Source organism: Harpia harpyja, chromosome 7 (genome assembly GCF_026419915.1).
Source record: "Harpia harpyja isolate bHarHar1 chromosome 7, bHarHar1 primary haplotype, whole genome shotgun sequence".
In the NCBI taxonomy this organism is placed as follows: domain Eukaryota; kingdom Metazoa; phylum Chordata; class Aves; order Accipitriformes; family Accipitridae; genus Harpia; species Harpia harpyja.
This window is the reverse complement of record NC_068946.1, coordinates 19111560-19134433: the sequence shown is the minus strand read 5'-3', so window position 1 is coordinate 19134433 and position 22874 is coordinate 19111560. Positions and strand designations below refer to the sequence as shown.

Below are 22874 nucleotides of genomic sequence, written 5' to 3'. Positions count from 1 at the left end.
TGCTTGATACCTACCCTAAGCAGATTTCAGAACTGGGACTGTCTTTCTGTTGGTTTGTATGGCTTTGTCGTGGTTTAACCCCAGCCAGCAACTAAACACCACGCAGCCGCTCACTCCCTCCCCCCCAATCAGTGGGATGGGGGAGAAAATCGGGAAAAGAAGCAAAACCCGTGGGTTGAGATAAGAACGGTTTAATAGAACAGAAAAAGAAGAAACTAATAATGATAATGATAACACTAATAAAATGACAACAGCAATAATGAAAGGATTGGAATGTACAAATGATGCGCAGTGCAATTGCTCACCACCCGCCAACCGACACCCCGCCAGTCCCCGAGCGGCGAATCCCTGCCCCCACTTCCCCGTTCCTATACTAGATGGGACGTCACCGTTGGCCAGTTTGGGTCAGGTGCCCTGGCTGTGTCCTGTGCCAACTTCTTGTGCCCCTCCAGCTTTCTCACTGGCTGGGCATGAGAAGCTGAAAAATCCTTGACATTAGTCTAAACCCTACTGAGCAACAACTGAAAACATCAGTGTGTTATCAACATTCTTCGCATACTGAACTCAAAACATAGCACTGTACCAGCTACTAGGAAGACAGTTAACTCTATCCCAGCTGAAACCAGGACAGGCTTGTATCACAGTAGGCCCTGATCCTTACTCTGTCCTTTTGGTGACTGTAAGCCACCTAATAAAACACTGATTTAGTAACTAATGGACAAAGATAATGAATCTGAAATAAATTCATACGATGTTTTCCAGCCATAAGAGGCCAGAGAGCTGTAAAAGCTTAAGAACCAAGCCATATGGAGTACTTGCTGGCCTTGCTGTTGAGAGCACCTGGAGTTGAATCCTGATTTGCTGTCTGTTGGATTTTACATATGACTCCTCCCCTGAATCTTTAGTCCTATATGCAAAATGGTTTAAAAGCATACCTTGACTGAAAACAACAGTGAAAAGGAATCTTTCTGTTGTGTGTCTCCTTCATTCTTTTGTTGATAAAGTTAATAGGAAGGATTCAAATATAGTCTTTGATAAGTCTGAAAAGTCTCTGAAGAATGTGTGGTCCCCAGTAGCCTAGTACTGCAAACACTGTAACTGGTGCTTAAGACTTTGGCTGCAAAGACTGTCACTGGCTTTGCTGGACCTTCATATGCATGAAACTGCACACTTGTGTATTGCAGTGCTGGCTATCTTTCCAATATGCAGTCTGGCTAGGCAGAATCTAAACCTCCTATACCATAGGAGTCACTTCATCTATTATTGGCATATGGCTATCTCTGGATTGAAAGCAAAAAGGTATTTTAACATGACCCAGTTGTTTAGCAGAACCTTTCTGATGGGGGAGCAAGGTAAAAGAGCATCTCCAGTGGAAACAAGCTGATATTCAGGCAGAAGAAGATTATCCTCAGGGAATGTGGTCAGGTCATTTGCGCAAACATCTCATGAAAAGTGGCATCAGATCTTTAATGAGAACGGATGGCCAGGAGCTGAGCTTATGCCACCTTTTGTAGCAAAGCCTTTCTTTACAGTAGGCAGCTGTAATGCGTTTTGCTCAGTGCAGAAGGGGAGTAAAGTGCCCTCTACTGAAATTAGAGTAAATTAGTCTCGAGGTTTTCACTGTCGTGGGACATTCTGTGCTATAGCTATAGGGGCTTTCACAAGTATGAACTATGATGAGAACTATGATGGACAGATCTTGGAGCACTGTTATTACAAGTGAAGGATGCTTACTGATGTAGAAGTCTTAGGTTTCTTTAGTGAGTAAATAATTTTTTTACAAATCAAGTCTCTTGAAAGGGCAGTGCTGCTTATTGCAGTTCAGTTCCAAAATACATGTTTAAAGGCATATGTTATTAAGGGCATGTTCTCTTAGATCGTAAATAAAACACTTCAAAAAGGGTAGCCATTGTGATTGCTCATAAATGTAAACCAAGGCCTCAAGAAGATTGTCAGCTACCCAGAGTCATACCTGGGATCAGAATCAGAGCAGAGCATGGTCTTCCATGCCACTAGACCACACTGACAGCAATGCCTGAGGCTTTCTGTGGCAGTGCAATGTGCTGTACTTTTTTCTGTGGTGACAGAAATACTAGATAAGGTCAATAATTCTGGGAGTTTCTAAATTTTGTTTGTTTGTTCATTTGTTTTTCTTTAAATATGTGAATAGTGTTTTGTGTAATGAATTGAAGGTCCTTTTCCTCTACCGTGCTCCTATGACAGCTCTTGGAAGTAGCTCTTTTTTTAAAGCTGATTATCCTCTATTTCTCCTTGTGGTTAATGTCTTCTTTTGGGAGCTGCAGGATCTTACAATGAAATGTAATGAGGAAGAAAAATCACTAAGCACAGAGGCATTTTCCAAGGTTTCACTGACCAACTTGCGTAGACCAGCAGTTCCAGATCTCTCCACAGACCTGGGGATGAACATCTTCAAAAAGGTGAGTGGAAGAAAATTGTACTTTAATTTACCTATGATTCAGCACCTCGATGTCCTGCTAAGTAGCAGCTGAAGGTCTGCTTGGACTATATATTCATGCCATGTGTGAGATTGACATCTCTGTTCATTGGAAGTGATTCTGTGTGTTATTACATAGGTTTTTATATGCACATTCCAAACACAATACTGAAATATTTATTCAAATAACTGTCCTGCTGAAACTGCATGATGGGAGGGTACTCAAACAGTGCTGATTTTTAAGTGCTGGTGCTCACTGTAGTTCCAGCTAATTCAGTGAATTATTCCTGGAATACTGTGTTCAGCTCTGGGGCCCCCAACATAAGAAAGACATGGACCTGCTCAAGCGGGCCCAGAGGAGGGTCATGAAGATGATCAGGGGGCTGGAGCACCTCTCCTATGAGGACAGGCTGGGAGAGTTGGGGTTGTTCAGCCTGGAGAAGAGAAGGCTCTGGGGAGACCTTATTAAAGCAGCCTTCCAGTACTTAAAGGGCACCTACAGGAAAGATGGGGAAGGACTCTTTAACAGGGAATGCAGCAATAGTGCAAGGGGTAACGGTTTTAAACTGAAAGAGGGTAGATTTAGATTAGATATTAGGAAGAAGTTTTTCACTGTGAGGGTGGTGAGGCACTGGCACAGGTTGCCCAGAGAGGTTGTGGATGCCCCATCCCTGGAAGAGTTTAAGGCCAGGTTGGATGGGGCTTTGAGCAACCTGGTCTAGTGGAAGGTGTCCCTGCCCATGGCAGGGGGGTTGGAACTAGATGATCTTTCTGGTCCCTTCCAACCCAAACCATTCTATGATTCCAATGTTTTTACCTCATGGAGCTCTGGGTTTGCAACCATCGAAGATACTTAGAGTTTTGTGGATTCTATGAATCTAGCTCATGGTCTGAGGATGTCCTAAAATTATACAAGGGCATCCATCCCAGCCTAGGGCAACACTGTGTTCCTTTAAATACTCATATGGTCCCAGAGTGCAGATAGTTGCTATCAGGGTAAATGGCCAAGATAAAAAGCTCAGAGTGGAAGGTTATACTTGGGCCACACATCTGTGCTTTTTCCCTCAAATGGTAGTTTGCCATGCTTCAGAGCCCCTACCTGCTCTTGTATCTGCTCCTCTACCTCCTGCAGTTTAAGAGCCGCAAAGAGGACAGGGAGCGTGAGCGCAAAGGGTCAATTCCTTTCCACCATACTGGGAAGAAGCGGCAGCGAAGGATGGGGGTGCCCTTCCTCCTCCATGAGGACCATTTGGATGTCTCACCCACTCGCAGCACTTTCTCCTTCGGCAGTTTCTCTGGAATTGGAGAGGACCGGCGTGGCATTGAGAGAGGAGGATGGCAAACCACGATATTAGGTGAGATGTTGTTGTCTCTGCCCCAGGTTCCATGTCATTCCTGTCCTGAACATTCAGAGAACAACAGAAGCTCTTTATTTCTTCATCCATCCTATTGCCACCTTACGTCCTTGGCTCTGCAGCATTACACACCTTTTTGTAGACGTGGCAACTGCTGACAGCAGACCTTGAATGACTTATGCTTTAGTTCACTTTTTTCTCTGAAAACTGCAATCTTTACTGGAACAATAGCTACTGTAGCAACCTGTAGTGATGTCTGTACCACTTTCCCTGAGTGGTAGCAAGCATTGCACAACTGCAGCTTAAAATAGATTCAGGGAATGGTTGCATCCTCTTCTTTTAAAGAGAAGTCTCTGGAAGGGCAGCAATATGGTCATTAGGAGTATGGCAGAAAATATTCACAGTCTTCCTCAAGGGAATGTTGGATACAAAATAAATAGGGTATTGTCTCAGATAGTGAGGCTTACACTGTCTTGATATGGCAAAGATACAGTGTTTAAATCTAAATGTTGGCTCCTTCAAGCTTCCAAGTTCACTGAAGAGTGTCTGGGCATTGTTTCTGTTTCACAGACTTACTCTTAATGTCATAGATTTTCATCCTGGCACCCTCTCTTGGAGATGATAGGCAGCAAAATGATTGCCTAAGGCCATGCCAGAGCCTCCTCATTTTCACCAACTTAGGTAGCATCATTTTCGTAAGCTCTTCATTGTAAACAGGTCCGTCTTTGGGACACAGGGCAATGAGCTTAGCCAGGTGAATTCTTAAAGATTTGTAAGCATTTTGTCAATGGTTAATATACAAACACCTACAGATTTTTACAAGAATGACAAACTTAGTATACAAATTCTCCTTTCCATATCTTCAGTAGCTCAAGAAGTTTGTTAAATTTTGATCTCAGGGGCTCCAGATTCTTGTCCTGGCTTAACCTCCAGTTCGTTCTTTCTGATATCTCAGTGAAATCATGTATTTCAGGTCCAATGGTCAACAGATCCTGCCTACTTCAGAGATAGTCCCCCTCTTTCAGTAGGTTCTTTTGATTTGTATTTTATTGTGTTCCTGAAGAACTTCCTTTGCTTTAGCACTCCCCACACTAACGCACCTATTTCTTTTGGACAAGGGGAGAAGAAACCAAGTTCCTATAACCTGCCCCAAAGGGTGGAGTCTTTCAGTGCTGACCAACCTTATTTTCCTGAAGCTGCTGGTGGGCAACAATGTGGGTGTCAGCTAAAACAGTATGTGCCGAGGGGAAGAGCCTTGCAGAGAGTTTGTACATTCGGTCTTTATGTCAGTGAACCCCCGCGAGATATCCCACTTGCTTGGTTCTGCTTCACAGGGTCCTGGAAGGCCTTGACTTTTGCCAACTCCAATCCTTCAATTTCTAACCTCAGGTACTGTCTCTTGCCTCCAAGCACCTCTTGGATGAGTAAACTAAACATCCATTTGTCTTCACCTTAGGAAGGTTTACCAGACGGGGGAGCTCTGACACAGCAACGGAGATGGAGAGCCTGAGCGCTAGGCATTCACACTCTCATCACACGCTGGTCTCTGATCTGCCTGACCACTCAAACAGCCATGGAGAGAACACAGTCAAAGAAGGTAAATTTAACACATCAGGAAAGAAACGTTTCACTGAAATATCAAATCCAAGAAGCTGAGGAAGTGTTACTGTTTCCATGTATGAGTATATGACTAATTGTTTTTTCCTTTTTTTTTTCCGCATCTCTTGAGGTTTTTTTGTTCTGTGTAGAAAAATGTTCAAACCTTTTGTGTTTATCTTGTGCAGTTTGTCAAAAAAATTGGCAGCCATCAGCAGGGAGAAGGCAGGGTTTGGTTTTTTTTCGCCTTACCACAACACAGATGGAAGTTTGGGCAGAAACTTGGTATTGCTAACTTTAGTGGTTTCATAGGGAATCTTGTGGTATTTAATGCCCCTTCGAAGTCCCCTGTTGGATTGCGCTGAGAATCACCATTTTTTCTTAAATCTCCTGGTTCCAAATTGAAACCTGGCTTTGAAATTCACTCGAAGTCTCCCTGGGGCCCATCTGTCTTGGAGGCCTCTGCAGAAATAGCAATGCCAGTGTGACCACAATGGGAGACATGGGAGAACCCCTGGTGGGATGAAGTCTGCTCCAGAAGTAAGAGTCTTTCTGTTGGCAGGGCAGCACCACCTTTGTCAAACAATGTTAGCCAAGCACAGGAAATCTGTCCTCTGTCAGCAGAGCTCTCTGCACCAGAGCACTTTGCTGGCGCTGCTCCTACTGCCTAAACACAGTGATTTTGTTTTCTCCCTCATGCATAGTGCTACTGGCAAAACCTGGTCATAGAAATTGGGCCTCACTTGTGGCAAGTGCAACCTTAAACCTTGATGAGGGAGCAGGATATCACACACCCCACGGAGCAGGGCACAGTCTGTCTCTGCACAAGCTGTCAGGCAGCATACCTAAGAGACTACAGGTGCACTCACATGATATGTGCTGTGGCCTTGGAGCTCTCAAAGATCCATGCACTTTTAGCACAGCAAATCTGAATAGTCTGAGAGAGGATGGATTTGCATCAGCTCTAATCCAGCATGGGCACATCTCCCTCATCTCTGCTCTGTGTCTCCTGGGCAAAGCTCTTCTCCTGGATCAATTTTATGGAGTCTATCTCCCCGACCTGCATTCGTTCTATAGGACAATAATCCCACTCACTACACCAGCTTCCTAGCCAAATACTTTCTAAAAGGTAGTCATATGCAATGCTTGTTTTTCTAGTTGTACCCCAGGTACAACTGTGCAGCAACTATATGAATAATAGGACAAATCATACTGTTTCTAGTGGTAGTCTATGACTTTGAATGAACCATTCTGTAGTTAGAGAATAAGTACAAATATTATATATTTCTTTTGTTTTGTGTGACCAACTATATCCGAGCATACTGGTCATTCATAATTTTCCATCTGTTGTCTACTTCCCCTGGTCAGGAGACGTTTACTAATGAACTCATTTCTTCTGGCTGACACACTGAAAAGCAGAGATGAAAAATTAGTTACGTCCTAGGTGGCTGCTCAAAGAGGAGTCACAGGCACATGGGCACATGCTGCAGGCATGCATGGATGTAAATGAAGAGTCCTTGGTCCTCCTTCCCTGCCTCTGTGAGTCTCATCCAGCAGTCAGCCCTATCAGTGATAATGAAATAAAGATACAACACATAAAAAGTTACTTTAGGTAGGATTTGGATATGGATTTTTGTTACCCATTTCAAAACCTTAGTGAAACAAAAAATAGGTACCCTTGGATAATCATCAAACTTGGTAGCTCAGGACCAAAATTTCCTAATTCCTTCTTTATTATTATCTTTACCATGCAAATTTCAGTTAATGCCATTAAAAAGTCACACTTGCCAGCAAGTAATCATCTGATTACAGGCAGCTAATTCCTGCCCTGATCATTGACCAAATTGTAGCCTAGTTCAAGGTACTGCTGTTGGCCTTAGAACATTTCTCGTAATAAATAGTGCCAGTTCAGTGCTGGCAGGGTTGCACAGGCTATGAGGAAATGTAGTCACCACTCTGGCAAGTTGTTATTTGCATAATATAACCAGTCCGTCACTGAGTCAGTGCTTGAAGATTCTTATTAAATATATATTACTTTCTTCATTAAAACACTTTAAATAGCCTTAGATAGAAGTTCTTTGTTATTCCATAGCCCTGTTACTGTACTGTCTGGCAGAAGGTGGTCCAATCAACATTGTGGGACACATAGGGTCTTTCTACACTACAGGGTGTATAAACCTACTTACAAAGCACTAAGTGTGCGAAATTACTAATGTCATGGCCTGGAGTTCAGCATGAGTTGTAAAACCATGGTGAATTCTTGATAAAAATTGGCCTGTGTAGCCAAAATGCTGTCACTATCTGAGCTAACCAATTTAAAGTTAAGCTTGGCTATGTCATGAGGTCCCTTCTCTGAGCACTGTGAACTTAGACACCATATTGCTTTTCTCATCAGTCAGCTTTGCATTTTGGAGACGGTTTGGACTGTCACAGGTACTGTTAGGAACACACTGCTCCATTTTTTTCAACTGGTATGATGAAATATTTCAAACTGGTGTGACTTAGAAAGCTGTTCCAAACTGGTGCTGCTGTTACCCTACCTTCACTCCTGCATCAGCTGCAGAGTCCTTCCTCTTTCCCTTGCAGGGCCAGTGCTGCTTTTAAGGCCAGGCACTGGACCAATACAGGGAGCAAAGCTAGCCAAAATCTAATCCCCCTTTTGGATTAAATTTAGGCTGGCTGAGCTCCCTGATCTACTTAACTGCCCAGTTGACTGAGATCAACTTAAGCCATCATGGAACTGTACTGCTAAAGCAAGCTTGGGGTTGTTCTAATTTACACTGGCTTAAAGGATGAAATGAATCTTTGCTTTTCCTCCGTGTACCTATGATAGGAATTAGGAACCTGTCTTGTCTTTTAGCATTACAAGCTGCATTAAGAGCGGTTCCCTTCTTATAAAAAAGCACAGCCTCCGTTTTCTGTTTCATAACTCTAGAGATGGAAATTTACAGGTAGCCATTTTCCTCCCTGCAGTGCGGTCCCAGATCTCTACCATCACTGTGGCAACCTTCAACACTACCTTGGCCTCATTCAATGTGGGCTATGCAGATTTCTTCAGCGAGCACATGAGGAAGCTTTGCAACCAGGTGCCAATCCCTGAGATGCCCCATGAGCCGCTTGCATGTGCCAACCTCCCACGGAGCCTGACAGACTCCTGCATCAATTACAGTTGCCTGGAGGATACGGATCACGTTGATGGAACCAACAACTTCGTCCACAAGAACGGCATGCTGGATCTCTCGGTAATTGGCAAGGAATGAGGAAAGCCAGGTCCCTCTTCTGTCAATATAGCTGTACCATTGAGATCAGGGTTTTGATGGGCTTTTCCTCCACCTCTTTGTATGACTTCTCTCAGCAGTACATAAAGGTCAGTCAGATACATTTGTGCATATCATAAAAGTCTCCTCTGAGATACTGCAAATCCTATTACTCCTTCCAAGGAGTGCATGTGCATGTGGAATGCACACATCAAATCTTAAGAGATACTATGTAATGGCTGTGTTCCTGGGGCATGCACCAAGTTCCCTATAAAATAGTATAAAACTGGATAGCACCTTTCTTCTAATGGCACCTTAAAACTCACCTTTTCTGCATTCCCCTTAATGACTTGACAGCTCCTGGTGCACTGAAGCAGTGTTCTCAGGCTCACAGATGTCATCTCATGGTTTCCTTTTCTGCCTGACTGTGCCCAGCCTGTGGTTTCTTGTCTTACACCTAGACTGTACGCTTTTGGGGTTGAAGGTTATGTGTACTTCATTCTGAGTTTGTACCGTGCCTGCTATAATGAGTCTCTGGTCTGTGACTAGAATTTCCAGGCACTAAATAGTACTAGGAAAGAAAATAAGTCTGACTTTAAATATGATATTTGAATCTCCCAGGTGGTCCTGAAGGCTGTTTACTTGGTCCTGAACCATGACATCAGTTCCCGGATTTGCGATGTGGCACTGAACATTGTGGAGTGCTTACTTCAGCTTGGTGTGGTACCCTGTGTAGAGAAGGTTCGGAGGAAGAGTGAGAACAAAGAAAATGAGGTCCCGGAAAAGAGACCAAGTGATGGATCCTTCCAGCTCAAAGGGGCTGCTTCTGTTGGTTCAGCCTGTGGATTTGGGCCTCCTCCAGTTAGTGGAGATGGAGATGGAGGAGAAGAAGGAGGTGGTGGAGGAGGTGGAAGTGATGGAGGTGGTGGTGGTGGAGGAGGGCCGTATGAGAAGAATGACAAAAAACAAGAAAAGGTTTGTCTTGCTTCCCTTTATACAATTCCTGAATGTACTATAAGATCTGTTAAGACTGAGTATGCATGTGTATGCAACTGCCCTTCTGTTTTATTTCCTTTTTTTTTGCACTACAATGACAAATTTTTTTTGCTCTGGGGCTCACTTGAGGTTCCACTGAAGAAACATGATTGGGAATTCAAGCACTGTAACTACTCCAGCGAAGTAGCTGCCAAAAGGGGAGTTTGTGGGCCTTGCATGGACATTTTCAATATCTTGTCAAAGTGCCTGAAACCCTCAATGACAATTATTTTTTTCAGGTTTATTATTCATAACTTATAAGGAAAAACAGAATCCAATGTGTGAGCACAGTTTGTTTTCTTTGATGGCCAGGAATCGTAGATTTTTCAGTATTGCTATGAGAATTGGCCAAGGGATGCTGTTGCTGACCTCCAAAGTTGCAATTCATAGTAGCAGAAGACCTAAGACATTTTTAAAAATTGTTTTTCTGCTCAAGCAAGCCAGCTCTCTGGTTTTCAGGCAGAATTTTTTGAAGTACTGAATGGTATTCATAGCAGTTTGTAGAGGGCTTTGCATTTATAGCATGACTTTTTGAGGGGAGCTGAAAGGGAGGGGGCTGGTCCCTAAACTTGAAAAATAACTGGAGTAAACATTTCAAGAGTAACAACTCAGTATGGAGTGTTTGAGAGGAGAAATGGACAGCAATTTGTTAAAAGTAAAATGCTAACAAAATGCCAGTGGTTGTGCCAGGGTTTCAGACCATCTTTCCCTATGTGACCCTCAGGATGAAGGCCCATCTGTCAGCACCCATAGGCTGGCACTCACAATGCTGATCAAAATTGTGAAGTCCCTGGGTTGTGCCTATGGTTGTGGAGAAGGACACCGAGGGCTCTCTGGAGATCGCCTGAGACACCAGGTATTCCGGGAGAATGTAAGAGAATTAAAGCTCGTTAAAGCGTCCCCCTTGTACTTTTGACATCAGCTGCTGAGATTGCTGTCTGCCCCCTCTGTAGCTTTCTTTGTATTGGCAGTGAACGTGTTGCTCTTTGCCCCAGCTCACAGACTGTGTTGCAGCCCAGCCATAGCAGATTTTCAGCTATCGTGTTACCCTCCAGACCCTGGGGCTTGCTAAGAGCGCACCTGAGGCCCAGGGTGCTTCTGACCACCCCAATGGACGGGTTGTCTGGGAAGGAACAAATACATGGGAGCAAATCCCCTGTGTGAGCTGGTGTAAGTAATTTTTCATATTGACAGTATCCCAACAGAGTACGCTATTTAGAAGAGGTGCAGCTGGCCTGGGTTGCATATCTGAATCCAGAAGTCTTAAGGTGTAGTTATGTCCATGTTTCCTAATGGTGATTATGACTGGTTGCTGCTGGGCTGCTCCATCAGCTCCTGATAGTTGGAGTGCACTCTTCTTGCAGGCATGTTAGTGTGCTGCAAGAAAGTAGAAGACTCATGCCCTATTGAAGGGCAGGGTGGATGGTCACTGTTGATTCCTTACATTTTTGGTTCTCCCCAAGCTGAAGCAGTAGAAAGTGCCAGGATGTAGCCCAAACATCTGACATCATCCAGAATGGTTTGACTCCCTGAGATCAGTCCAATGCCCTGTCAAATGGGAGCCTTTCAAAGGCTCTCTCCAGCACATGCCTCCTCCTCGCCTTCTGTGCTTGCAGCAGGGAGCATTTTCGATGACTGTAATGAGAATTTACACTGTGCCCATCCACGATGTGGGTGGGAGCCGGGTGCTTCTCCATGGCTTTGGTTAGCCTGAGCCATGCCAAGAGAGCTATAATTTGGTTCAGGGATCTGAGCTAGATGGCTCAGAGATGGATTGGCTGCCTCTGTATCATGCAGCGTTATTCTGTTAGCTGGACTCCTGGGTACTGAGGAGGCTGCAGCAGTAACATTAGTTCTGGATGCAGTGGGACAAGATGGGGTAAGAAGGTCCCAGTGGTCCCAGTAGAAAGGTTCTGCACAGAGTACTGGTTGAACATATACCACATTCATCATAAAGTCGGTTAGGCTTTTACATTGTGTGCAAGCTGGGCCAGCAAAACATTTAGGCCTATGCATAAAATTAAGCATAAATGAATAGGTCTCTTGGAGCCAAGGTTCTTATCAGACTCATTGAATTGAGGTCTTTATGGGAAGAGATTTTCCTACATGTCTAAGTCTGCTGCATTTTCTGTGCGTTTGTCTGGCCAAACTGCTTTGCATGCACCATTTGTGTTGACTGCATGGACAATCACATGTCTGAGTTTACTGGAAAGTTAAGCACCCTATTGTGGGTAGCAGGACAGTTCATGTTTCCCATAGAGCTGGTATTTCAGATTCTCTAATTCCAGCCTGCATGGGGTCCCGGTAGGATGGATACTTTTGTGGTAAGAAGTTGACATTAATAGCTTTTAAATAAAAAGCTAATGTTTTGCATGATATAAATTGGTCACTGGGTACAGGTGCATCAAATGGGTTGGGTCTGAGTCAGAGGCTGAAAATCAGATGCCTGAGGCTAAGAACCTGTTTCACCAAGGCAAGGTGATTGTGACTGGTTGCTGCTGGGCTGCTCCATCAGCTCCTGATAGTTGGAGTGCACTCTTCTTGCAGGCATGTTAGTGTGCTGCAAGGAAGTAGAAGACTCATGCCCTATTGAAGGGCAGGGTGGATGGTCACTGTTGATTCCTTACATTTTTGGTTCTCCCCAAGCTGAAGCAGTAGAAAGTGCCAGGATGTAGCCCGAACATCTGACATCATGCAGAACAATCAAGGCTTTGACTGAGGTCATACATTCCTACTTCATTCATATTCAGTGAGATTTTAGCTTGAGGCTGGGGAGAGGAGGAGAGGCCTTGAGACATGGCTGGCAGTGACTTCACCACCACCTCCAAACAGTGGCACCCATACTGGTGCACTCTCTCCTTGTGCTGAATTTCTTGTCGGCTTCAGAGGTAAACCTGTCTTCTGTAACAGGACCCAAACCTTCTGGCTCCTAGGGGAGGTTACTTTAGACAGCACAGCAGAGCACTGGCTAAGCAAGAGCAAAAAATGCCCTGCTCCTATTAGCAAAACTTGAACACGTACTTTGATGTGATGTGATTTGATGGATATCGTTGCAGGCTCAGAACTGCCTCACAAAGCTGTACAAACTGGATAAGATGCAGTTCCGGCAGACCATGAGGGATTATGTGAACAGGGATTCTCTCAATAATGTGGTGGATTTCCTGCATGCTTTACTGGGATTCTGCATGGAGCCAGTCACTGACAGTAAGTATAGCTGGCATCAGAAACTCTCACTTGAATATTCCCAAACTGTTCCATCAGAAAGAAGCCATTCCCTTTTCTTTTCCTTTAAAAAAGATAAAAATTGTGAATTACTATCCTCAGAATATACAGAGCATATCCTCAGCCAGTACAGGTCAGGGGAGTTGGATCTCTTCTGATTTGACCACCCAGTGATCTCACCTAGCGATCCTGTATCACCCAGTGCACCTGAAATTGAAGACCTCTCTTTTGATTCATCCTATCTGTTTTTCATGGCTCTTCGGAGAAAGTATTTTCATTCAACTGTGCCTCAGGCAGGAAGTTTTCTGCTTCGTGACATGACCAGGCGCCAGCTGGAATGGCCTGTTTAATCCAGGGTTTATTCTGAATGGAGATATAATTGAGCATTAAAACCCTCCGTGGTGCCTTAGGTGAGGCAGTAAATAGCAAGAACAGATTGAATAAACAAGAACATGAACACACAGTTCACATGCCTGCAGCTACAAGCATGTGTCTATGTATATGTATATACATTTTCTTTTTTTTTTTTTTTTTTTTTAAGTTAGGAAAATTATTCAGGTGCTATTAGAATGACCAAACATTTATGCTTGGTCACTGCATGCAACAACAGTTAACTATGACTGTTTACAGAGTAGGAGTAGCTCCTCTGAAGCACTTGGGGAGTCTGACTAGTCTATTAACCTACCTCTGATCTCAGGCATTTCAAAGAAAGCATCAAAAAATATTATATAGCAGGCTTTCGTGAAGAAGATGCCCATAGGAAGTTTCCCAAAGTATTCATTAATTATTGACTGTCTCATGCTTTGAAGCATGGCAGCTCATGCAGCTTTTGAAAGTCTTTTCTCTTACCTAATGAAACTGGGGTGTTTCTTGTTATTCATATAAATGTGTAATTCTTTTCTGACTCTTTTCTGAGAGCTTGGTCTCCTTGTGCAGCTTGCAAGAACAGCATTCCTGTAGTTCATAAGATTTTTTTTTGGTGGGTGTTGTCACTTTTCAGCTTAATCAAACATCTCTTGTCCTTTAGAACAGTAAATAGAAAAGCTGGAGGTATTCAAATTTTATGCCTTATTCTGTACATCTCTAAATGAGAGATGTGAGTAAAAGGAAGCCAAAGTGGTCCTGATTTTTTCAATCCTTTTTCATACTACAACTATATCTGGTAAGATTTCATCCTTCTCATTTATTTTACCCTTCCCTTCTGCTTTATTTTTGTGGGGTGGGATTGCAAGAACTGAGCATAGGATATTAGGTGGGGACTTGCCCTTGTCTCATATCTGAATCCCTTTACATGTATCTTTAAGCCATCTTTTTTAAACCGTTCCTAACAAGGGGGCTTGCTTGTACGTGAATTTCACAGACAAGGCTGGATTTGGGAATAACTTCACCACAGTGGACAACAAGTCTACAGCCCAGAGTGTAGAAGGTATTATTGTCAGTGCCATGTTCAAGTCATTGATCACTCGCTGTGCTTCCACTACACATGAGCTGCACAGCCCGGAAAACCTGGTAAGCACTTGATTTCATGTTAACAAAGTTACTTTTTCACATGGTTGTCACCAGTGAGGCTTTACAGTGAAGAATTAGTTCAGTTTAGCCAAATCCCTTGAGCGTAGCAAGCTATGCAGTCACAGTTGAAACATGATATAAATGTGATGCCCTCCTTGCATGCCTGCCTTGGAACTTGGGGACTTAGCCAGGATAAAAGTTGTGCACTCTGAATTGCATTTCCCTCTCTGTTCAAGCAGCTTCTGTGGGTTTTTTTTTCCAAATGGATTAGTAGCATAGTCTGGAGCAAGGGATTAATGAACAAGACCACAGCCAGCATAAATCAACTTTCAGCAAAGTTAAAGCCGGTTTACTTGGTTAAGAATGGGGCCCACCCATGGCAGAGTACGTGAGTTACTGAAAAGCAATTTGGTAGGTCTTACCAAGATTTAGACAAGCATTCAATTTACCAAACACCTGGAGGAAAGCAAGGTGCTGCTGGTTGCTGCCTATGTACTGTCTCCCTAGAGCAGTCAGTAGAATGGATGACATGAGCTCTCTTCTTCCAAATTGGTGCAGAATCTCGCAGCTAATCTCAAACCACCTCCTTTATTATCAGAAATTAGGATTTTTCTTGGAAGCAACCAAGAAGCACTCTTGTGCTCCATCCTTACAGCAGAGCTGTAGAGGCAGTGAAGTCCGGCTAAAAGGATGGTATTCCTCTGTGACAGGAAGGGAGAGGGAGAAGGAAAACACGGTAACATCTTAAACCTCTTGTTCTTACAGATATTCCTCCTTTGGAATGTTTCTCAGCAGAGACTAAGTGGTGGGATGCAGAAAAACGTGCCATTGTTGGATCTAGATTAGGATCACCAAGTGTAAATTTTCTTTATAAATTGTATGTCTTTCTGGACCCTTTTTTAGCTAGTGTGTAAGGTGAAACTTATCTTTAAGTGTAGCACCGTTAATTTTGCCTGTAAGGAGAACATAGTATGCAGAGTGTATATGAGGATTTCCTGTTGTTGCATCACTCTTTAAAGTCAATCTTGTGTTCAATATCATATGACAAAGAGCCTTAACCAGTATACAGATCCAATTATTTGTTTGTTTGGGGTTTTTTTTGTTGAAAGCTGGCTGTGCTGTTCCTAGCTGGGAATTTTTGGAATAATCCAAGATCTTTCAGGAGAGTTAACAGATCAAAAATCAGGTCCTGCAAAACTGTTCCCTCCATCCCTTTGCCCTCAGATATAGAGGTGATTTGTCACATCACAGATGTGTATGAATGTTCAGAACTAAAAAGAGCCTTGAGTGTAGGAGTAGGTTGGGGAATGAGTGAGTCATTCCTTTCTCTTCCCATGATGTAAAGCTCTAAAATAATTAAGAAAAATCCCAAGACACCCACTGGTTTTGAAACAAAACATGCAATTTTTTGCACTCTACTTCCCCACCCCGCCTCCATTTAGCTTTTTCATGCCTTTTAAGATTATCGGCTAGAGGATTGAGATAAAATGGGCTTTAAGTCATCTTTGCAGCTCCCTCATCTTGCAGCTGTTTTAGTCTCCGATACCTCTACATCTGCTGTAGCCCACTGCAGAGCATGTTTCATAACAATAATGCTCCTCATTGTCTGTTTCTTCTGAGTGCACTAAATGGAGTTTCCAGCTTTTGATCCCAGCCAGAAAACACAAACGCTGTACATGGAGACTATATCAGACAACAGCCGGAGGAAGTAACGGCCTGCTGAAGTACCTTAGAAACTATTGATTCTCACTGCTTCTTCACAAACTGCAGACTGAATTCTTTCATTTTCATGATGTCTTGCTACTCAGGGCTTGTACTGTGATATCCGACAGCTGGTCCAGTTTATCAAGGAGGCTCATGGGAATGTATTTCGGAGAGTGGCACTCAGTGCCCTCTTAGACAGCGCTGAAAAGTTAATACCAGGAAAAAAAACAGAGGAAACGGAGCAAGAGCCAAAACCTTCTGGGAGCAAAAGGTGGGTGGTGTCTAGGAGGGAGAAGGCAAATGACTGACTTGCATATGGTTGTATGACTACATGCACTGAACACAAATGTAGAAAGTCTAAGGGCTTGTGTGTTTTATCTTGATAGTATATGTCGTTTCCTGATGTACAGAATTGTACTGTGGCAGCAGTCTCCTTTAAAATTTAATGAACTGAGACAGTAATAGATTTGCAGCAAAAAGTGTTAACCCTCTCATACAGGAGGCCTAAGAGAACAGTGCAGTGGAAACACTGGGAGAAGGAAAGGTTCAGAGAAGTAAGAAACATAGTGTCAGTCCCAAAACACTGTGTGGACATAGCTTTTAATGAGCATCACATCCTTAGCGTTGTTTATCTGACAGGTAAACTGTGGTATGCAAAACAAGTCCCAGAAGAAATCTAATCCTGACATGCTTCTTTATCAAGAAGAAATTTTCTCTGGTGCTTTGAGGCTTGTCATATTAAAATGTTGGGAAGAAGGATTAAGAAAGTTAAAAAACTCCTAAAAACCTTAGCTTTGCTTCTAAGAGCTGATGCCTTTTTCAGGAATGATATATATAGAGGCATTAAGTTGCTAAAGAGAGGGTACATCTCTAAAGCTGCTTTTTGCTCAGCAGCGCTGATTTCCGTGTCATGTAGCTATGTGATGACCATGAGATGGGCCATCCATTCGCTTTAGCTGATGATTTTATATTGTCTGTATAGATCCGAGGTGGGAAGTGTCATCATTGACAAAGGCCAGGCATCAGCTGCCCCTGATGAATGCCGTAGTTACATCTCAAGCCGCCCAATGCAAACTCCAGAACAGTAAGTAAATATTGAATTGTTTCACACGTTATTGCCAGCAGCTTCCTTCTGGGGTTAGTACAAATTGGCAGGACAGCAAGGACTTATCTCTTTGGATGGTACAACAAATGCGTTGAGTGTCTGTTTGGGACCTGCTGATAACATCCAGGTAATGCCTGTTTTCAATGCTGCCAACTGGACCCACCCTGATTTTGATGGGGAGCCACCAGAGATTTTCAAATGACAGTGCGGTAGATTTGTCAATATCACATACTACCATAGCCATGAATAGGGTGTTAATTCCCCAGAGATGCCATCACAGCTGTTCTCCATGCTTTGTTTTTACTTCTGGGTGATGATCCTATTAATTTTCAACTTCCAAGTTGTTGCTAAGGGTCATTAATCCTTTACTGCCTCCCAAGAGCCAGCCCATTCCTGACCTATCTTGGGCATGTAGTCTCTGAAGATTGTTACATTTACTGTATCAGCACAGGTGCTCTACCAGTTTTCTTAATGAGCAAATCAACCTGCTGTTAGGCATTGCACGTTTGAAGTCTCTATTGTCCAAGGAATTCTGCCATGTAATATTGAAGTAAATTTAATCAATGCTCTTAAGAATTTTAGAAGATTTTATAAATGGCCACTGGTCCCTAAGTAACTTTGGACAAGTCATTTAACTTGTCTGTGCCTCTGAATACCAGTCTGTCTTGTTAAAGTGGTTTGAGATGCACTGGACAAAGACACTGCTTGCAGAAGGGCCCACAGCTCTATATTATGTATTCTCCTACATTAACTGAGCCTGCGAAGTCTCACTGTTGCTGAGACTGCAAGGATAATACAAAGCCCTTTACTGCTCTGCAGCATTGCAGCAAGCTGTTCTGCTCTGAGCCCTGCCACAACTATGGGAGATCTCAAGAGTATAGCAAAATACGCTGTCCCCATTTGTCGTGGTTTAAGCCCAGCCGGTAACAAAGCACCACGCTACCGCTCGCTCACTCCCCCCCGCCTCCCCTGGCCACGGTGGGATGAGGAGAAAATATAAAGGCAGGCTCGTGGGTCAAGATAGGGACTGGGAGGGATCACTCACAACTTATAGTCATGGGCAAAAGACAGGCTCAACTTGGGGAAGAAACAAAATCAATGTAATTTACTACAAATCAAAACAAAACAAAGCAAGGATATTAGGAAGTAAAACCAAACCGTAGAACACCTTCCCCCCTCCCCTCCCTCCTTCCCGCCTCAACCCCACTCCCGGGTCTCTCCATCTCCTCCCCCGGTGACGCAGGGGAACAGGGGATGGGGTTTGGGGTCAGCTCCCCACACCTTGTCTCTGCCGCTCCCTCCTCCTCAGGGGGAGGACTCCTCACTCGTCCCCTGCTCCACCGTGGGGTCCCTCCCACAGGAGACAGTCCTGCACGAACTTCTCCAACGTGAGTCCTTTCCGCGGGCTGCAGTTCCTCACAAACTTCCCTGGCATAGGTCCTTTCCACGGGCTTCAGTTCTTCCCGAACTTCCCTGGCATGGGTCCTTTCCGCGAGCTGATCTTCAGTCACAGGCTGCTGCAGTGTGGGCTTTCCCATGGAGTCACGGCCATCTTTGGGGGCCTCCGCTCCGCCGCTCCCCTCCATGGGCTGCAGGGGGTCAGCCTGCCGTCTCACCACGGGCTGCAGGGGCATCCCCTCCTTCCTCACTGACCCGGTATCTGCAGAGGGGTTCCTCTCACATTCCAATCCCCCTGCTCACTCCCGGTTCCCCTTCTTAAATCTGTCATCCCAGAGGCGCTACCGCTGTCACTGATGGGGTCGGCCTGGGCCAGAGGTGGGTCCGACCTGGAGCTGGGGGAGCTTCGAGCAGCTTCTCACAGGAGCCACCCCTGCGGCCCCTCACCCATTACCAAAAAAAAACTGCGCCACACAAACCCATAACACCATTCCAAGACGTTAATGAGAACTGTGACCCCAGCAGGTTCACAAAGGGCTATCATGATGTCCAAAAGCTCTCCAGTATGCATGCTTGTGGAAAGCACCAGTTTAGTCTTATCAATATGGGTCATTTTGACCTAAAGAAGATGATTTGTTTTTCACAAGTAGGAGCTAAAAATTGGAATGGTCTGTTCAGTGGACAAGCTCCTCAGGGTAGAAAGGATGGTTATTTTGTGCCTTGAACGATATTGAGCATGTTGTCAAACTTGATTATGTCCCACTGAGAAGAGTATGTTTGGAATTCGAAATGAAACAACCTCAAAGAATAGAGAGGTTAGGAGGGGGCTGTGTGAGGGAGGCCTCATTCCCGTGAGCATCTGAACTTCACTGAAATGCAGTTCACGTTCTGCATCCCTTTTCTTACAGTGATGAGCAAATCCAAGGGGCCGTTCTGGGACGCAAGGACTTCTGGCGAAAGATGTTCAAGTCACAGAGTGCAGCGAGTGATACCAGTAGTCAGTCTGAGCAGGACACATCCGAGTGCACCACTGCTCACTCTGGGACCACCACAGACAGGCGATCCCGCTCCCGTTCCCGACGAATCTCCCTTCGAAAGAAACTCAAACTCCCCATAGGTAAATGTATGTTTCTTCCTATTCTATATACATATTGCATGTGCAGAGAAACACAGATACATGAATCTGTCTTAAGAAATATTGCAACACAGTTCCTTATTGTCCAAATGTATTTTATATTCTCCCAAGGGAAGCTGGGGAATGTTGCTCTCTCCATTTTATAGATGGGGAACTGAGGCAAAGGGAAATGTAAGCAATTTGCCAAAGGTAACAGAGGATATCTGTGGCAAAATTGAATGTTGAGTCTGTGTCTCCAAAGCAATAAGCTAGTACCTTAATCTCACAGGCATTGTGCCTCTCTGTAGGAGAGAAATATTCCAAACAGCATTTGATGGACAAAGAATATATCCTTTACAAGTCCCAAGACCCAGCCTTGCCTGGTAGTTAATACATAAAACATGAAAGGTTGCCTTCCCCTTTCCTCCCATTGTCCCATACCCTAGCATGGCCACTTTGGAGAAGTATGCTGCAATTGCTAATAAATAGGTTCTGCTTGGAAGCATTTTCAGAATTGTCCTGAGTGGCTTATTCTGCAATAGGGAACTGGCTGAAGCGCTCCTCCCTCTCTGGTCTGGCTGACGGGGTGGAAGATCTCCTAGATATCAGCTCTGTCGACCGTCTGTCTTTCATCAGGCAGAGTTCCAAGGTAAATGTGTCAGGCTGCATTGCAAAGAGCTTGGAAGGACAGGATTTGGCTGATTTTAGCTGCCCAAAGAAACATTCTACTCAACGTGGACATTGAAGCCAATGAGACTCAGTTAGAGAAGTCTTCAGAGTAGAGTGCCATGGGAATTTGATACTGAACTTTTGCAGCTTATGGTGAAGACTAGGTTAAACCTACACTGTACTTGTCAGTCCGCCTTGGTTCACAGAGAGAAATGCAGTCTCTGTCAGTACACTTAAGGTTTAATTGTTGGTCACACTTCTTCCTTCTTTGTGCCTTTACAGCCTCTTGCGAAAGACCAATCCTTTAAGCAGAAAGCTTAAAAGATGAAGTGCTTCAGCGTACGTAAATCTGTGCAGACCCCCTTGTGTTGCTATGGCGATCCGCTGTGTTACAGCCCTTCTGTAGATGCTTTATGTCTAAGCAAGGAAGACCAAGAGATAGTGGTACAGCGCAGCCTGACCTGACCCTCTGTCTTTGCACAGGTGAAGTTTACCAGCGCAGTGAAGCTGTCAGAAGGAGGGGGGCCAGGAGGTGGCCTGGACAACGGGCGAGATGAAGAGGAGAATTTCTTCAAGCGTCTTGGTAAATGGCGCACCTGCCGAAGACACCCATCCAAGCTTCATCACACAGAAGAAAAAGATGGTTAGAAATCAGGGTTCTCGTCTCCTTTTTTCTTTCTTTTTACCTTTTTTTTTAAATCTCTTTCTTTCCGTATTTTACCTCTTTCCCTTTTTTCCTACTTTCTCCATAGTTTTTGTATCCATTCTAGCCTTCTCCAACTTTTTAGTCTTTGTAACTGTTTTCTTTCCCTTCCTACTTTCTTTTGTTTTGATTATAGAAAAAAACTCTAGTAAAGTCAATTTTTTAAAAAATCAAGATTATCCAAATAAATTATGCAAATACAACATTTGGGCTTTTAAAATCAAATTGAGTTTGATCAATACACTTGAAAAATTAATGCTTGCTTCAAAGCACTTATTCAGTTCAAAATTAGGTGTGTAAATCTTTCATTGCCTAATATAACAATGGGTGTTCCATCAGGTTTTTTTGTTTTGTTCTGTTTTTTTTTCCAATTTGTGACCATTTGACAGTTTTAGCAAAGATCAGTACAGAAATGGAAAACCCTGCACAAACCTTGTTATAATTATCTCTTTTCTTCTGTGTTTGCATGTCTAGTGTCTGCATACCATTCGTTAGGGATGCTGTCCCTTTTTCTTAGCACACAACATAATATTAACAACGCTACTTTTCCTTTCCACAAAAGTATATTTAATTGCAATGTATTTTCAAAATCAGCAATGTTTGAAAAGTGCCTTTATGAATAATACAAGGTCACGATATATTCTGTTTTAAAATGTCACGCAGTCATTCACATGCTCATGTCCTCAGCTCAGAGCTCATCCTTGTTGTCAGGGAGACAACCTTGTATCTTGAAGTTCTGTTACTGTTTTTTCAAGAAAACCCAACCTGACTCCCAAAAACACACAAAAAGGAGTAGATATTCTTTTTCACCATGATTTCTGTGGCTTTACAGTATGTTACATTCTCTGGCATTATGTTTTTTTATTTTCTGACATTATAGTTTGACCTGCATTGTATGTATTTCACCTTCATCTGTCCCAGACCTGCAGTGTAATGCATGTGAGGCATTGTTCAGGCAAGTGATACTAGCAAAGTATGAGCATATCTTGCCAGTCTAAACTGGTCATCATTCTACCACTGCAGAAACACTGGTGGTGGTTTTCAACTAGCCCCTAGGTGAAAAGTGTCGTTCCTTTAGAAGAAAAATGCATCAGCCCAGCAGCTTGTTGTAGCTTGGTAGCTACAAGGTGAATACCCCCAGCAATGGAAGGAATTGCATTGTTTTCTTCATCCACTACTTTGTGCTGAAGTAGGTGTGAGATACTTCTGCCATATTTTCTCCCAGCTCTTATTGGGAACAAACAACTGAGGGGCAGTGAGATCTTTATAGACTGCCACAGCTGTTTCTACAGTGCTCATGTAAGATGTCCTTCACATTTTCTTGTAGGAAATAATTTTTTTTTTCACCTTGCTAATACTGATTTTATGCCACTGTGAGTTTGCTTCTGCCTAGAGTGCCCATTCTTGATTTAATGTCACAGATTTAGCCTTGGCCCTGTGAGCATCAAAAGCCTTGTTCAGTATGTGTGGCACATCTTATGTCTATACAAAACTCAGATGACACATTAGTATTGGCTTTTTGAACTTTGGAAGTGTCCATACTTCAGCCTTCTGTGAGTAACATCAGAATTTATGTAATTAATGAAGAGAACTTGAAATGTCTTTTACATGCCTGTGAGAGAAGAGATGTACATGACACGTACTTGGTTTTGACATATGCATGCATTAGAAACAACATAGTAAAAGTGATGCAGTGGGTTAAAGACAGAGACCCTTGCATGTTAGTAAGAGAAACAAGCAAATTGTCCAGTG

At 43.6% G+C, this 22874-nt stretch overlaps 1 protein-coding gene across 15 annotated transcripts in view; it reads left to right on the top strand.

The window, feature by feature from the left end:
• The window catches only part of UNC80 (unc-80 homolog, NALCN channel complex subunit), a 136171-nt gene that overhangs the window by 22598 nt on the left and 90699 nt on the right, over nt 1-22874 (top strand). For 7 of the 15 annotated variants that reach the window (XM_052792231.1, XM_052792235.1, XM_052792230.1 and 4 more), the window contains exons 9-21: nt 2304-2438; nt 3588-3810; nt 5267-5407; nt 8380-8648; nt 9285-9638; nt 10423-10569; nt 12755-12902; nt 14281-14429; nt 16238-16404; nt 17116-17217; nt 19545-19759; nt 20293-20399; nt 20903-21062. In XM_052792231.1, the coding sequence (XP_052648191.1) occupies nt 2304-2438; nt 3588-3810; nt 5267-5407; nt 8380-8648; nt 9285-9638; nt 10423-10569; nt 12755-12902; nt 14281-14429; nt 16238-16404; nt 17116-17217; nt 19545-19759; nt 20293-20399; nt 20903-21062 (2317 nt within the window). Of the gene's footprint in view, nt 1-2303; nt 2439-3587; nt 3811-5266; nt 5408-8379; nt 8649-9284; nt 9639-10422; nt 10570-12754; nt 12903-14280; nt 14430-16237; nt 16405-17115; nt 17218-19544; nt 19760-20292; nt 20400-20902; nt 21063-22874 lie in introns of those variants that run through there. The other 8 variants (XM_052792236.1, XM_052792240.1, XM_052792238.1 and 5 more) reach the window with 6 other exon arrangements.